The following is a 17,857-nucleotide window of genomic DNA, read 5'->3' as shown; positions in this document are numbered from 1 at the left end:
GTCCCAGCAGTGAAAGCAGGTTATTGTTTCTCAAGGTCTTGACAAGGAGGAGATAATTTCAGACCACAATAATTAATACTCCCCAGGCAGGGAGAGGAGGCTTTGTTTTCTCACGGTTTTGACGTCTAAGCAGGCCTTATCTCGGGGTCTTGACATCCTCCCCTCCGGAGCGGGGGGTACAGGAATGCAAACTGCTTGTAACTGGCACCAGTTGCGGGGGGAAACTGGGAGCATCGCTTCACGCTAACAGCCGAAATATTGCGTTTTAGGTAGAGGAAGCACTAGAAGCAGTGAAAAATGCAACAAACGAGCAAGATTTAGCAAATCGTTTCAAAGAGTTTGGAAAAGAGATGGTCAAACTGAACTATGTGGCTGCTAGACGACAACAGGTGAGTATATGTTAAAGTAACGACTGAGAAAATTAGTCATGGTTAAAAAGAACTTATGTTTTTGTTATGCTCAAGTCTGTCCGGTTTAAAATGTACAGTAAGTAATTGCTGTGCCATGGCCTATAATTTAATCATAGTGATTTTTCTGAATATGATTAAATTTTTCAAAATGCAGTTAATTTCTTTAAGAGTATATTTCAAGTGGCTTCAATTAATAACGGAATAAAGAGTGAGAAGGCAAAGGATTCAGAAGGTTACGGGTAGTTTTCATGTAATGATGATTCCAATTAAATTCTAACCTATGCTGATCTGAGGTCACTCTGAGAGCTGGAAAATGACGTGCTCTCTGGAAGTCTAGATAATTCAAATCTGGGAAGAACAGAAATCTAGTTTGTGTTCAAAACCAACATTGTTCAGTCAGATACTTGAAAAGACAAATACATAATTCATTCATTACTAAGAAAGATAAAAAAAAGATGGGAAAGTCATTATAACGTCTATTCGATGCCCATAATTATACATCCTTGCATTAAACAGAACTTTCTCCTGAGCAGTGCTCTTCTTAAGAGTCCAGACAGTGCTGTAATTGTGGAGCTGTATAAGGTCTGTTCAACTGTGAGTGAATAACACTAATAATTCAGGTGTATAATCTTTATATTCCTTAGCATTCTAGATTTAGAAAAATGATTTTCTCAATTCATGTTTTTTTACCTTATCTTCTGCATTACAATGATAGCAATCTGCTGCTGTATCATTACTGTGTTTTTTACATGTAACATTTTCAGAGATATACAGAAAATACATTAAAAATTAAAAATATAGTTGCTAGATGAAAGTGCTGTTCTGTGTGTTCATATACTTCCTTTGTGGACATATAGTTAAAAAGTTGGGATAAAGAAAGAAAAAAGTGAACAGCAAAACTAATGGAGGTGTATGGTTCATACTTCTTATTGGAGTTGTGAAAAGATAACAGAAAACCTTGGTATAAACCTTTCAAAACTTACTTCTTACAAAGTATTTCGCCTGTAATGCGGCACGTATAGTAGTGGTAAATCTTGACAGGATTAGAAGCTACTGCTTGAAATATATTCCTACACTCTTCTTTCATCTCTTCTGTTTTGAAGCCTGCTAAAGATTTTAGGAACTTAATTCTTTCTAAGAATTGTATCTGTCAGGCACATGTGATTGAAATTGGCTGGTGGGTAAAACCTTTAAACCCAGAATATCTGGATTCTTTTTTAATTTTGCCATAGATTCTCTGTGTGAACATAAGCAAACCATTTTCTTCAGACGTCTGTGTTCATAGTTTTAAACAGAACTTAAGGAGTAAGAAAGCATTCTATTTTATGAATATTGTTAGACTACCCTACCTCATATTTGAAAGACTTTCATGAACAGTATGATGTATCCTGGAAATAAATAAAGTCATGGGTAAAATAGCAATGATGTACTATCATCTTATTCTGGTAACATAAGGTAATGCAGAGTGTCATTGCTTGTAGTCAGGGGAAACAAAAGAAAGTTTATGCAGTTAAAATAAAATAAATGGAATGAACCATGTGAAAAATGGAGGAAAATCTGAAAGAAAGGCTAAAGATCTAACATGCTGGGAAGCCCCCAGGCAAAACATCTAAACACATAGTAGTAAGACTAAGGAAAAGGAAACATGAATAGCTTTAGGCTTCAAGTTAAAAGTAACTTTTAGAAGGAAGCCAACTCATGGAAAATTGAGTATTCCTAAGAATCATCAAAATATGTGTTTGGTAAATTAAACTAGCAGAATAAAAATAATTATATATGTAACAAAAGTAATGAGGGAGATATTTATGTTGCTTTTGTAAACTAGCAATGTATCCAGCAGTAGTGGCTTTTCAGGGGAGTTTCTAAAAGTTTATCTTATGATGATTTGTGAACAGGGCATAGCTGTAGTACTTAGAAAAATCTGGCCCTTGCTGCAACAGGAGTGCCCATTGCCTTTATGGAACCAGCAGACTGAATCTAGTCAATCAGGAAGAGTAATTTTGAATGTTTTATTTAAATTTTCTGCTGGCCTTTGGTAGGGGAAGCACTCGGACTCTGAGCAGAATGTGACAGCTTTAGTTAGGCAGAAGGAGTGGCCTTTTTTGGGCAGGAGCAACTTTTCTTTGGGATTTATGGTAGATTCTGTCATAAATTCCATCTCTGCAAAGTGACAGATACTTTGTAAAAGTTGCAGGGACTCTTAAACTGTTCAGGCAGTGCATTCTAACGCTAAAGCTTGAGTTCACGACTGAAAAATTATGTGATTTTGCTGTATAGGAACTGAAGGATCCTCACTGCAGGGATGAAATGGCTGCAGCTCGAGGAGCTCTGAAGAAGAATGCCACTATGTTGTATACTGCCTCCCAAGCGTTTCTCCGTCACCCTGATGTAGCAGCCACTAGAGCCAACAGAGACTATGTCTTCAAACAAGTGCAAGAAGCAATTGCTGGCATCTCCAATGCTGCCCAGGCCACCTCACCCACTGATGAGAACAAGGGGCACACTGGCATAGGAGAACTTGCTGCTGCACTGAATGAATTTGATGTAAGTATCAGAAGTGTATGGAAAATGAAGAATTTCTCCATGAAATCTACAGTGCTTTTAACTAAGCGGGTTTTGAACAGGGCTTAAATTTCCCTTTTCATCCAGGTTCGTTTTATTAGACCGCAGTGGTAAATTGCAGACATTGATTGTCTTTTATTTGAGGAATGTTTGTTTGCTACTCATGGGCCCGGGTGGCAAGAAGTTATTTACGCTCATATACTATGACCGCGATAGAGAGAAAGAAGTCCCCTTCTGCTTTGGTGTCCTTGGAAAATCTAGCCACGTAGCTCTAATGAATGCAAAAGCTGATTAATTTGGTAATTAAGTTCTGTGACCAAGATTTTTTTTTTTTTAATCTGTTTGGTGGAATGGTAGAATCAGATTTTTCTGGCCTGTCAGGAAGAAAGTTAAAACAGGAAAATAAAGATGGTGGTGGAGCTCAACATCCCGGAAGCATAAACATTCATGATTCAGCAGACAACCTGAATTATGTTCAACAGAGATATGAATAACGCATCTTTCAAACAGAGTTGATGCCAGTTACTTTAGCTGCAGGGAGGGTGCTGCAGCCTCTGTACCAGCAATAACTACAGCTTTGCTTTAATAACTTTCTGAACAGTTAATTTCAGTTAATTGTTTATTAATTAGCATTAAAGCTAACATTAACATAAAGGCTAATTTCATTGCTAGTCTTATCTTGTGACTTTTCCCTGTCCCACACTTGAGGACAATTCTTTAGAGGGTGGAAGATCTTAATTGCAGACAGTATCTGAAAATGTTTTTTCCCTTTCATTCTCACTTTTTAAAAGGATTCGTTAAGATTATTGTTCGGTGACACCCTTTTGTCTTAAATTAATGCACAAGATTACAATCTAAGCATCTGTCACATCCACTGGAGCTACTCTATCCTGGTGTACTTAGAGCTAAAAGTAGAAATAGTGCAGGTGATTCATCTTATGGAGGGGTGAAGTGGTGGGCCTGCAACTCTGTTCTGCAACTACGGCTTACAGTTTTTGGGTCAACCTTGGGGATGGTAGTAGAACGGGGGAGCGGATGGTAGGACCTGGAGAAGCTGAAGGATTGAGAAGGACATTGCAGAAAGGCAGAGAATGATTATACAGGTAAGAGCAAAATGGAGATGGGGATGGTGCTGGGAATGTGCCAGCTGAAACAGAAGCAGGAGGAGACAACCTGGCTGGTAACTGGGGAGCGGAAGGGCTTATACAACTAGAGAACATACTCTGTTAGTGTGAGACTGCTTCATGTAGTGTGCAGGAGGAACTGTGCCCTGGCAGCGAGTCAGGGTTGCATTAAGGTGGACTATTAAACTTCCGACTTCACTCGTCCAAAAAGTTGGAAATACGGTGAATGAGAAGGAACTGCAGGAAGGAAAGGGCTGGTAAAACCATTCAGTGGAACTATTGCAGGACCTAGAAATAGAGTTGATTTTCAGCATGCTTTTCAAATACCTCATTCCTTCTCATTCCTTCCAAATAAATGAAACCGTACTGCCTGCGTTGGCTACACTAAGATGTAAATATATATAAATATATGTATATACACACACACATATATATATATAAATATTTTTATCTCTAGAGCTGTATTTTTTCCTGTGAAAGTATTGTAAGTCAGGATTTAAAGAATTCTGTATGGCATTCGGTGCCTTCTCAGGTCATGATGTTAGGCTGCTGACTGGTAAGATCCTGAAATAATACCCCTATTTGGTCTGATTGTACTGTGGCTTTTGTAGGGGACTCTGTCAAACCTCTGCTGTCCCTAACATTCGAACAGTAACTGGAAGCATGTGACTCTTAGCAGTCTCAAACTGATGATGCTACCGCTATCTGGAAAAGGTTACTGCTCATTGCAGAGTGTCACAGTGTTTCCCTGCAGCCTGTATTTCATTGACTCACGGGTCTGTGAAGACTATGCAAGACATCTGATACTATCCCCAGCTTCTTTATGAGAATATTTCTTCATCGTTTTTTTTTTTCCTCAGGTAAAGTCTCTCCCACTTCACATGATGTTTCAGGCATCATGCGTACATATATACGTGAGATGTATGGACATAGTATTATGCTCTATTCACAATTACTTGTGGAAAAACGCCCTCTGTTTTCTGAGAATTTTCTTTTCTTAATTTTAAGAAATGAAAGGAAGGTTTTCTTCTCTAATTTCCTAAGGATAAAAAGATTTAAAATACTCTTTTATCTGCTTTCTACCTATGTTTCCTATTTTGCCTGACTGCTTAATTGTTGAATGAGATTTATCTGAACTTAATTTTGCAGCAGAGACATCATTCCCTAAACTCCAGGGAAAGCCTAAGTTTATAGCTGCAATTGTTGGGTGATTCTGAAATTACCTTTCTGTTAAACAAGCAAGAAAGCAAGCAATATAACCTGAGTAGTGTAACCGTGCCATGAATAAAAAGGTAGTGGAGAAGAAAACTTCATTTTTATGGTGGCAACGTATTACTTCAACAAAGGAAAGGAAGATTATATTTTCCTGTGAACATAATTTTCAGTATGTTTATTATATGTTATCAATTATATTTGTTGACGTGAATTTGTATGTGGTATGAAGAGCATGCTAAACCTAGTGTTGTAGGACAAGATAATTATTGTATATTAAAAATAAGCATATAGCTTTGCTATAATACTTAACGTTCCAGGCTTTGTTTTTGCAAGTTTCAGAATCAGCATTCTGTGGCTTTAACACTTTAAAAAACTGCAGTCTAAGTCATCCGAATGAGTCAAAATATCATTACAGGTAATTTATATTACTCTGTTTTAAACACTTCAACTATTCTCTTTAAATAGATGTCATATTAATTGTCCAGCTCTTTACCACAGTGATTTATGGTATAAATTCACCTATTAGTTATTAGCAGCAGAGTCTTTTGAAAGAGTTATCATTTACTGTGTTCTTGGAGATAATTTATGTAGAAAGGAGAGTTTATGAATCTGCTTCTAATCAGAATTCGCTGCTTTGAAGTATTATTTGAAGAAGATTGATGAAAATTACAGAAGTTAATGCCGTGTTTCTTATTCCTTAATTTAAATGCTTTTGCATTAATTTCAGATCATTTAAATCCAGATAGTTCTGGATAACTTATTGGTGAAGTTCATTGTATATTTTATGTTTGTTAAATTTCTATGTTCTTACTGTGACTAATGGTGCACGTTTTATCCTCTGTCTAAATTATTGTTTCTTTGAGGTAGAGAAGCCATTATGTCTGTGAAGAATTTAATGCGAAAATATTGTATTTGCACTGAGCAAACGGTGGTGAGAAGGACCACAACATTCATGCTAGAAGGGGACAGAGATAGATGGCGACTCCACTGGGTATGGAGTTGGCAGTGGAAAAGAGGTAAAAAGATATACCCGGTGTGAGACAGGATAAATAGACGCAAAGCCCATGTTCTGCGGCAGAGAATGGAGAGGAACAGTGCTAGGGTGGGGTGGTGTTGGGTACCGGGGATCTCCAGCTAGCTGGAGTGTGCCTCTATTTATAAAGTACGGAATTGAGACCGTAGTTTCTCAGTTTCTAGAAACAGAGCTGTGTCAGCAAGAGGTATTGACAACACTTGAAGTGGTAAACACTGATAAAATTCAAATTCTAGGTGCTTCTGATAAGGCACCCTCAACTACGTAAGTTCTCAAACAAGTCTAACAGTTTTGATTTAGTTTTCAGTGCAGAAAATGAGGGTAATCTTTCTTGCAGGAGGCAGCGAAGATAGGTTTATCAAAGTTGTGTAAATATCAGCATTTTTGCGATGAGTACGCCATAGGAATTCGTAAAAAAAAGAATATTTCTTCTCTGTTTGGAGCAAGACTCGGATTGTCGGCAATAAATCACGTGCCATGGATAAAATAAATAAATAAAGCCATTGACTTAGGAAGGGGAAAAATAACAGCCCTAAAGGGGAGAGTGGGAGGAAGGGTGGGAGTAATCAAAGAAATAAATTCCCCTTCCTTCCTCCTCTGCCAAAACGCAAGCAATGAAGGACTGCATCTCATTCTGGAAGTTTTTAAAGGTGGTCTTGATTTTGATATTTTCTCATTTTTAGATCTTTAGCTTTGCAGCCCTAATATTCCGCTAATAATGTAATTTTAAAGATGTAATTAACTAGAAATCGAAATGGATCTTTGTATGTATTAATATTCCAGTATCTTGTCTGTGTGTGTGCTCATGCACATTCGTCTTTAAAGTGGCCTGTCAGCAATCAATCCATGGTACGCCTTTAACTGACATGCCTATGTGTCACCCCCTTGCTGTGTGATTTCAAAATCGTACTGAGTCTTGAATGAATGTGGAAGTAATTTGGTTTATAGTGGAAGAGATCTGGTTGAGAACTGGGAGAGGTGGGTTAAAATTATTCTTGATTTTCCTACAAGAGGTATTTCTGTGTTTGAGAAGATCCTGAGGATACTGAAAGTATCCCACACATTCCTTTATGGGAAGGAGTTGGACAGCAGACTGTTGGACGAAGTAACTCAGTCTAATAATTTTTTGAGCAGTGCACACCTACCATTTGAGAGATAACTACTTTTTATGAGAAACTAAGTTGCCACTGTCCTTCAGGCTGTAAAAAGAAGTTCATACTAAATAAATGGACCAGCATAACATACCTTTCTGAGACATTAATAGTACTTGGAGAATATCGTGCAGGCCTAGTGAATGCAAAGTTTCTTAAATGGAGTGAAAGATCTAATATGCATATAATGGAAGAAATGTATACTAAACTATAAACACAGAATACACTGATGCAATAATATCGGAGGTTGCTTTTGTTTAATAAAAGTAAGAGCAGTCAAAATGTGAAGTAATGGACAGAAGTGAAACAGTATCTTACAGTCATTAGGTGACTATTTTTCCAAATGTTGTAAACACAGTAAACAGTAGGAGATGCACAGCCTGGAAATGGATCTCAGAATATTTTTGAAATCTCAATTTATTTGTAAATAGTTTCTTCAGTGAAGTGATTTGTGATGCTGGAGATAAAAATGGCTGAATATGAAGTTTAGAATAAGATTGGTAATGTGTTTGTTTCTGTACTGAAATCGTAAGAAATGATCACAAAAATATCACTGAACATCCCACGTGGAAATGTGAAAGTAGGCTAGTTTTGGGTCCATTTTCTGACAAAGCATATTGAATTTGGGTACATTTCTGTAGTATATAGTGGCGGCATCCCTACGCTTCAAGAGGTCCTAGTCTGTGATGTATTTGGGCGCTTTTGGGCTCCTCAGCTCTTTGGGCTTCTCAGTGGGGAAAGGATTGGTCCTTTGTAGGAGAAGGTAGGTTGGGATTGCAAATGTGTCAGAAAGCGTCCCTGTGATGCCAGCCGCTGCGTACCCTGCTTGCTTGCTTTCCTGCAGGGGGTCGCATTTGGACTCGTAGCCCCACGGGTGTATGACTGCAGGACAAGGACATGTGAAATTCCCTTGAGCCTAAAGTGGTTTATAACTGGCAGATGGACCCCTCATCGCATATTAAGAAAATACTGAACAGCAACGCAACGATGAATTTTATAGCATACCTAAAAACTTTACATTTTTCACAGAAAATACATTTGGGGATGCTGAATGGCTCCTTCAAAAGAGGAGTAACCAGGAAGGGTTTTCCAGTGAAGAGCAGTGAAGAGCCTAGCCTGCTGTTTCCTCCACGTCACTGCTGTCCACCTCCCAAATGCCTCCATACCCGCTCCCTCATGCCCACTGCAACCCCTTTGGTGTGCTGCCATCTTCTGAATTTCCATGATAATACCAGCAAAGTGGAAACTGGAGGGGAGGATGTGGAACTGGGTATATATTTTGCCTTTCAAACAGAAACAGCTCTCAGTGGAGTTGAGAGTGATGATGTGGAAACTCTTTTCTATGTAAATCCATTGCTTTGGGTTATACTTTCAGTATGTCCATCACAGCTACTCTCCCATCCCTTCGTGGGCACGGTCCTCGGCTCTGTGTACTCCACCTCCTGTGCATCCCCGAGCCTTTGAGGAACCCAGAGGAATGCAAGTGGAGTGCACATGGACTCACCTCCTCGCAAGTGGGGAAAACAAAACAGTTTCAAGTTTTTCCTTCTTTTCGCCATTTGCCCCTGACTTTCCTTTTACCTGCTATGAAAGCTTTGCTTGCGAGCAGTGAGTAACCTGATATATTTTCACCTTCAACTGAGAATGGGCTACTGATTGCTATTTTCTGTATCAGAGCACCATCTAGTGGGTTTCTTGATTTTTCTCTCCGTCCCCTGAAACGCTCTGTTTCAGTTCTACTGCCTAGTAAATTAGTGCTGCAGAAAGACTTTGCAGTGAAAAATACTTTTTCATGAGCTTAACCACATCTTGGATTGCAGAAAAAGCAGCATGCCAATATATCACAACTGTGTTGCTTATTTTCCTGTCAAATATGTTCAAGCTGCTTGTAATTGGACAGTAATCAGTTAACTTGCGCTTTTGTAGTGCAACCTTATCCAAACAAATTTGTTTGAGATAGTGGAGGCAAGCAAATCAAACACACTTCAAGGAAAATGATCAACATATATAAAGAAATAGATTTGCTGTAGCAAATTCAATGCATTACTTGATGCTTATTATATTATTAATAGTAAATAAGGTCTAAGCTGTTAAATCAACAGTATATTCTATTGTCAGATTACACGTAATATCTCAAAAACAGCACTTCAGAATTTTTCTTATTATTCGGTGCTATTTTTAGTGTGTTTATTTGGCATCGCCGAGATGTTTTTGCAACCCAAGTATGAATAAGTGAACACCACCAATATTTCAGAGAAATAGTGTTACCATTTACATGCAGAGAACGGAGGCACGGAAGGGCTGCTGGCTGCAGGCATCACGGGCGTGGGGCTGCTCCGGCTGCCCTTCCAGCCCTGCCTGGCGCCGAGCACGGCGCTCGTCAAACTGCGACGAACTTGGTCAACCCGCTATCCCAGAAGAAACGTAATTCACTTATTTTTCTGAATTAGTTTGCTGCTTTTAACACCTCATGCTGGTTTCAGCGAAAAGGTTGGTGCTGGAGCCAAGAGAGTGGTAGGAATGCTTTTTGGGGAGCTGGAGAAAGTAGAGGAAGGAGAGGAGCCCATCTGCCTCTCCGCGGCGTTGTGCTCTTGAGTGCTGCATGTTGCATTTCTTCAGGTTACACCTGTGCCTGTGAAATGTGGCACAGTGCCAGGTAGGAACATTTGATTTCTCTCTACCCTGGAACGAAATAGCCTTGTTAGCGCTTTTGGCGGGTACTGACATACATACCTACAAGCCTACTTCTCCCTACAAGAAGCCTGCGAATCTGCAGCGCCGCGTTTGCTTTCACTGTCGCAGGTGCTTCGGAGGAAGAAACGCATTGCCCGCTTTCATTTTTACAACGCGGTCTCCCACGTTGTTCTGAAAAACTGGGTGTCTCGGTATATTCCTATGTGTTCCTTTCTACAAAAAGACAGTTTGTCATACTGCCTCACGGTTTGTGACGTTGCGTATCCAAGATATCTATCAGTTTGGGTTTTTGATGGCATTTGTCACTGTGTTTTTGTTTCCTTGTTCTGACATGCCTTGCAGTAGCATTGGCCTTAAAAAGTGTATTTTCAGTGTGTTAAATCACTGGCAAGCATGTTGTGAAATAGTCCTTGCCCTGAAGGTTTCACATTATAAATAGACAAATCAATAATAACAGGAGAAATAGAGGAAAGAAGGTATCATTTGTTCAAAGTGACACAACAGATTAATGAAGAATCAGTGAAGGAGCCTCAAAGCCATAAATTCCAATTAAGTGTCCTTTCCCCTGTACCATGCTGCGTATCGTGGTACTTGGTTCATCACTTCAGTATAGTGGGATTGTCCAAGATGTAAAACTGTTTTATAGAGAAGTTTGCCTGATCCTCACTTTCAGGATATTTCTGTTCTGTTTAGGGTATTTTCTCCACCTGCAGAGTTCCAGTTAGGCGGTGATATGATTACAGCTGCTATTTTATCAGTTTTATGCCACTTCTTTGATATGAAGGTCATTTCCTATTAAAACAAAACAAGTTGATATTAGACTAGTTTTATGTGATTTGAGAGCTTGTTTTTAAATTCATTTTTGCTCTGTTAGGAGAGGAAATAACTACTTTTTGTTATTAATTGGTGCCTGTGTGTGTGTTTTAAAGAACAGACAGGAAATTATATAAAGGTCCCCATTACTCTCATCATCCTTTTACATCAATTGAAAAATTAAGGAAATGCTAGGAAATAGTGAATCATTTATTACTTTCTCTATACATCAGAGGTTGGATGGGAGGCTGATGAGTGCAGGGAACTTGAGAGAGAACTATCTCTGTGAAGGTCAGAGTCTACCTTTTCCCCTTTATGCACATATATGTGAATGCATAAACCTAAAATTTGTAGCCCTTTTCTCCCTCCACCAATTTTTCTAAGCCTTTTTCCGCTCTGATTTTTGAGTTGTAGCTGAACTGCAATTTAAGAAGCTATTTGTAACCAACTCAAAGGTGGTAAAACTGGTAGTATTTTCACTGCTAATACTTGATACTTTGATGATTTCCATGCATTTTTTTTAAGCTCGCCAAAATGCTGAGCAGTGTCAAAGAAGAAGAGTCTGTCCATTGACCTAGGAATTAATTTAGACATGTTTTATGTTAATTTATTTTCAGTTACTTCAGAACTGCAATTTTTTTTGTTTTGGTTTTCTTTTTTACCTCCAAATCATAAATATTACTTACCCATTAAAAGAGTAAAAAATATGTTTCTGAAGAAGCTACTGAAATTTTCTTAAGGCTTTTTACTTGTACAGAGAGCAGATGAGTTGATTTGTCAAGGTGAAGGAGGCAATGCAGATACTAAGTAAGCTTTTGCAAGAGTGGATGCTTAATTTGGGAAATGCAGTAATGACTTTGAAGTATTTCGCTTGAGATGACAAAGTAATTGTAGGACTTTTGGAGTTGTAAATTTTTTTTCTAAAAGATGAGTTCAGTGTAGCATGATTTTTTTTTTGTTTTACTTTATATTTTTAATTAAAACCTGATATTTTTGTGTTGTAGAGAAAGATATTCTAGTCAGTGAGATAAACTAATTATTCATATCTGAAATAAAAATACTGAAAATAACCATATACCCTACATAAATGCAGTGTATTGTCAGAGAGCATATTATCATGAAACTTTGGTGGAATTTATTTTATTTGATATTTTAAACTTCAGAAATAATGCATTACAGTTTATTAGTAGTCATGATAATTGAGCAAGAGGAATATGGCTTGTAGCACTCCTCAGTGTGAAGAAGTCTACTTTTTTTTTAACTTTTGATTCTCTAAGTAGAGCATTGCAACTACTCTATAAACTTGCTTTTTTAAATAAATAAGAGTACAAGAAAAAGTTATAGGGTAACTATAGTATGCGTAAAGAAGATACTAACGCAAGTATAACAACCTTTAAATAAGTCTCCAATTCAAGATATTTAAATTGATATTCTTGGACTTTGTTTCTCCAATTGAAACCGGAAATCATGTGCATTTATAGCACTTGCAAAGATCCAGTGTATACTAATTTGTGTGCAGGTTTAAAGAAGCGTGGAGCATTTAATTAAAACCACAGTTATATGGTGACAGACCTTGATTTAGATCTTTAGAGTTTGTTAATTAATTTTAAAAGTTCCAATTTATTTACATTGCTCACTCATTAACTGGCTGTCATGAAATGATGGAAACTTGAGACTTGTCCTTTTTAATGTTTTTGAAGGAATTTATTTAGTCAGATTTCCTGGCAACTACTTTTTTTCTTTCATAGAAGACATTATTTCTGTGTTAATATTATGGTAATATATGTATAAAAACATTGTATGTGCCAGTAGCATAGCCTGAAGTTGCATTTGGAGAGCAAACTTTTTCTGAAAAGGGATATAATCATTTTGTAAGCAAAGATTAGCGTCTCTTTGGAAACTGCGTGCTGAGAGCTGTCATGCAGCAAATTCTTGGCCTCATTCTATAACTTTTTCCCACGCTCCAGAAACCTGTTGTACTCAGGATATTTGAGAAAAGCTTAAAATTTAAAATAAACATCTAAAATGACATTTATTTGTAATCACCCATCAGTAGATAACGATATCATTATTTATTATATTTTAAACAAAGTGTAGTTGCTCTGTTTCCTTCCCTAGAAACCTTAAGGTTTGTTTTCCCAGCAGTGTTTCAAAGACTTAAGAGGGGCTCAACAGTTAGTTCTGGTCAGTCGCTTCACTTTGTGTTATGTTAGGGTTAAGAGAGAAGAAAGGCAAGTCCTGCACCTGGGATGGAGCAACTTCATGCAGCAGCACAGTTCAGGGCTGGCTGTCTAGAGAGCAGCTGGGCAGAAAACAATTTGCAGTTCCTGGTGGCCAGTAAGTGCAACATGAGTCAGCAGCACCCCTGTACAGCTGTGCAGGTCAACCACGTCCTAGTCTACATTAATAAGAGTGTAGCTGGTTGGTTGAGGAGAGTGATTATGCCCCTCTATTTGACACATATGAAACTGCATGTGGTCTTCTAGATCCTATTTGGATCCTTGCCCAGTGCAAGGAAGGCTTTGACATACGTAAATGGATCCAGAAGAGATACCTCAAGATGTTTAGGGGGCTGCAGCACATGACAAATGAGGAGTGGTGGGGAGGGCCGATTTTTTACGCCTGGAAACAAGAAGGCTCGGGGGCACCTTATCAGTGTCTTCACTGCCTAGGAGGACAGTGTAGAGAAGGTGAAGCCAAACTCTGCTTGGAGGCCCATGGTAATGGGATGAGAGGCAACAGACACAAACCGATTCAAGGAAAAATCTGATTGGATGTTAGGAACAAAATTTCACCATGAATATAGTCAAACACTGGAACAAGTCCCAGAGAGATTTTGAAAATCTCCGAGGACGGAGACCTCACATCTCGACAGGACAAAGCCTCCAACCTGCCAATCTGGCTTGATGACGAAGTTGATTCTGCTTTGAGGACAGGTTTAAACAAGAGAATCTCCAAAGGTCCTTTCTAACCTAAAATATTCTCTGAGTCTACATTTTTATTAACAGAATTTCCCAAACAAATATTGAACAGACTTCATTAGCTGGAAAATCGTGCATGTATTATAAACAAATATTTTGGTGAGATGTGAATGAAGGAATTACTAAGTGCAGCTCCGTAGCTTTTGTTCTCCATAAGCTAATGTTTGATGGTCATAATAATCTCTTTTAAAAAAAAAAAAAAATCTATGAAAATGTTATTTTACTTTTCTTTCTTTTTCAGTAAGAAAAGCTGCTCTAGATGAATTATATACCCTTAATGATGCATACTATATTATTTAAAAAGTAAACAATGTTTGCATGTAGCCTGTGCAGAATTTCCCAAATTTATTCATAGAATATAACGTAGCAGCTTGTGAAAATAGAGAATTGGGGTTTCATTGACCAGAGAAGTGCATGGAGATGTTTGATCTGCACATTGTTGACCTCTAGGATTTAAAAAAAGTTCAAATATTCTAGGAATACCTTCTTAGGAGATCTTAGAGCCTGGGGTTCATAGCAAACTGTGGAGCGCAGGGTCTTCAAAAAACTCGAGGCACAGAAAAGTGATTCACAGCTAGTTGAGAAATGTAAACTCTACTGTTTAAAATTTAGTATGCAGGTAGAGAACCTTATATCTATAGGTGTAAGCAAAAGGAGAAGGTGAAGAGAGGCATTTATGGAAGGACTGGTTATGTGGTTTTAGCTGAAACATGAAAATACTGATAACATCAGAAATAAAAAAAAAAAAAGAACAGTTTTTTTTTTCCTGTTACTAGCATAATTTGCTAAGATAGTTCATTGGAGGCAATTTCGATCTTACTATCATTGCATTAAATATAGTTACTGTTGTAAAGATGAATTTACATAGTTAATTTCTAGAAATCCCAATGATTATGAACAAAATCAGGTTTTTAAAGTGTGGCAGTGAACTCTATGCTATAAGAATTAACATACGAGTGGAAAGCACGGGTAGGTAAGTATGCGTAGGCCCATCTCTTAGAGAAGCCCTTTTTCATTTAGATGCTTGTAAAACTGGTCTGCTTGCTGCGAGGAAACACAGGCCCTCGAAAATACTGTGAAACATGATTTCACATTGTAGGTAATACTGCATTCATTTCGGCCATGTCAGCAGTTACTGAGCTGGATCAATATGATTACTGTTTACCATTCTTCATTTTTTTCCCTTTATTTTGCAATGATTCTTAGTGAATTTCCTGACATTTCTGTGTTTCTTACCATGTATCTCTTATGTATTCAGTTACATTATAAACTTCTGAGGGCTTGCTGCTCTTTCTCTGTGTAGTAACTTGAGTTACGTTTTTTTCTGAGTTATAGAGGAGTTAACTGGAAGTTGTGAAATGAAATAAGCAGATTTTTTTGTAAAGTCCTTGTCCCACTGATTTAAAGAAAGTATATTGTGCTGAGGTTTGGAGGCCAAAATTTATCCAAGACTTGCGTGATTTGTGCTCTAATTTATAATAAAACAGATATTGCTGTAAATGTTAAAGGAAGATGTGGATTATGTATCATGTCCTTAAATTCTGATTAACATTTTAGTACAGTGTATTTTATTTCTGCAAATTAATTGTATCGTTGGGCTTACTCTCACTGATTGCTCTTGAATACTGCAGTAAATGGATTAATCATAATGTCAAAATATTGTGAGAATTCAAATATTTCATTAGAAAAAATTGTACGTACTTTAAAGTAGTCGTGATGATTCTCAGAAATCAAAATACTTTTCAGTTTTCCAGTTCTCCTCATCCTAACCTGTTTTACTTGATTTATTTTCTTTAAGAATGCAGATGAGAACTGCACAGCTTACAGAGCACTTTTAGACAATAAGCAATTATGAAACCTGTTTCCATGATTGCAGCAAAAGGTCACGGAATGGCATGGTTTTGCTAATGGGCCCGTGAGTGGGAGCAGAAGATTTTTTCTTTTGTATTTATTACATGAAACTACAAAGAGAGAAAAACAAGTCAGAATATAACCTAGTGGTGACTCAAAGCTTGCAGTATGACTTCATGTTTTACACTGCTGGGATAGAATTTATGCATTTTAGCACTATTTACCGTTTGGTAAAACATCTGATATGTAAATTACCCAAGTGTTTTGCAATGCTCTTAATTTAAACATTAAGAAGGCCTTTAATAGAAAACAATCATCTTTGAAAAACAGAACAAACCACTTTCTAGTGGAGTAAAAAAAAAAAAAAATTACTAGCTGATATGCTATTTGGCAAATTAAAGAAGTGTTGAGACTGTGTCGTGTACTTTAAGAGCTTCTTAACTAAATAACCTAGCACTTTTTTTTCTAATTTAAAAACAAAAAAAGGCTTATACAATCTTATAAATTCAAGTTTACTTGCAAAGGAACTGACCTTTGTGCTTCTGTTGGAGGAACACAGCTTCAGGAAAGTTTTGAATAGCTCCTTCTGAAGCAAAAGGGAGCCAAAACTGTGTGACCTTTCAAATTTTACAAAGCGCGCAAAAATTGTCAACTAGAGTACAGTGGGAATGGCGAGTGGAAACTCGTTTAAAAGGAAGACTATGCTAAAAAAATTCTTGTCTTCTGTCATAAAATATTGGTAGTCGTTAGAAGCTATTTTGGTATAAAGAAGATTTCCGGCTGCTTGCTGTAAAGGGAATGCCTCCTGTGCACTGCACGCTCTCACTCTTTTGCATTATTGGTGTGAAACAGTTTTCTTTCAGTGCTAATGAAAATTTCCTCAAATTTTGTTCATTTAATATGAAGTAATGTAGTTGGCAGTGTAGTCTACTCATACAAATTATTAAAATGAAGAAAGTACTTAACGCAGAGAATGTTTGGTCTTCTCTTCAGTCATGAATAACTTACACATTTACAACAATGCTTGCATATTTGCATATTGCACGTTAATTTTTTGATAATCCAAAACTTCTTCAGAAAATTCAGAGCAGAATATTAATCAACTTACTGTACTTGAAGATAAAATATATGCATATTATATATGCAGAGAGAGAGAGAGATGCACACATGCTACATCCATAATAGCTTTGATTTATTTTTTCCTTTGTGCTTCCCAAATCTATATTTGAATCAGATGTGCTGTTCTTGATGACAAGTGTTTTACAAGTATATGTTGCTGAGGATTTTTATATACTATGTAGCAGCTTAGGATTTCATAACTACCGGATACTTCTGTAATGATGATTTTTCAAGAATTTGATAGGTAACTAATCTGTTTATTCAGTTGGGAAGATTTAAAAACCCTGTGAAACCACTGAAATAAGAGACCTAAAAAAAAAAAAAAAAACAACCCACAGATCCATATACACTCCTAATTTTCCCCCTCATTTTTTTTTTTAATAGAACAAAATTATTTTAGATCCAATGACTTTCAGTGAGGCTCGATTCAGACCATCTCTTGAAGAAAGGCTGGAGAGCATCATCAGTGGTGCGGCACTGATGGCCGACTCCTCGTGCACGCGGGACGACCGCCGGGAAAGGATCGTGGCCGAGTGCAACGCTGTGCGACAGGCCCTGCAGGATCTGCTCAGCGAATATATGAATAACGTAAGTTATGCGCTCTTTTTAGCGATTTCTTTTTCAGTAGGTTATTAAACCTTTCTGTGGCTAATATTGTGGCTTTAATGATTAATATCAGCAATAATGCTTCTTTGTAGCAGAAGTAGAAGTAAAAACAGGAAGGTAGTTAATGCTGTATGAATTATTCAAATTCTTATTGTTTTACAAACTTCTGTGGGAAGTTTGGTACTGTTAGAAGTTTGTGGGAATGTGTTTTGGCCTGCAAAGGACCTCCTGGCTCCCTTAAGCTTTAGAGTTAAAAGTTTCTTGTTGTATAATAAACAGCTAACAACTATTCCTCTTG

General features: G+C 37.4%; 1 protein-coding gene across 6 annotated transcripts in view; it reads left to right on the top strand.

Annotated features, from left to right (window-relative positions):
- CTNNA2 (catenin alpha 2) overlaps window positions 1–17,857 on the top strand; it is a 475,578-nt gene that overhangs the window by 117,752 nt on the left and 339,969 nt on the right. For all 6 annotated transcript variants that reach the window (XM_068943743.1, XM_068943741.1, XM_068943744.1 and 3 more), the window contains 3 exons: window positions 270–389; window positions 2,688–2,954; window positions 17,338–17,541. In XM_068943743.1, the coding sequence (XP_068799844.1) occupies window positions 270–389; window positions 2,688–2,954; window positions 17,338–17,541 (591 nt within the window). The remainder of the gene's footprint in view (window positions 1–269; window positions 390–2,687; window positions 2,955–17,337; window positions 17,542–17,857) is intronic.

This window comes from Struthio camelus, chromosome 4 (assembly GCF_040807025.1).
Source record: "Struthio camelus isolate bStrCam1 chromosome 4, bStrCam1.hap1, whole genome shotgun sequence".
Classification (NCBI taxonomy): domain Eukaryota; kingdom Metazoa; phylum Chordata; class Aves; order Struthioniformes; family Struthionidae; genus Struthio; species Struthio camelus.
The sequence above is the reverse complement of the archived record's forward strand: the minus strand, read 5'-3'. Positions and strand labels throughout refer to the sequence as shown.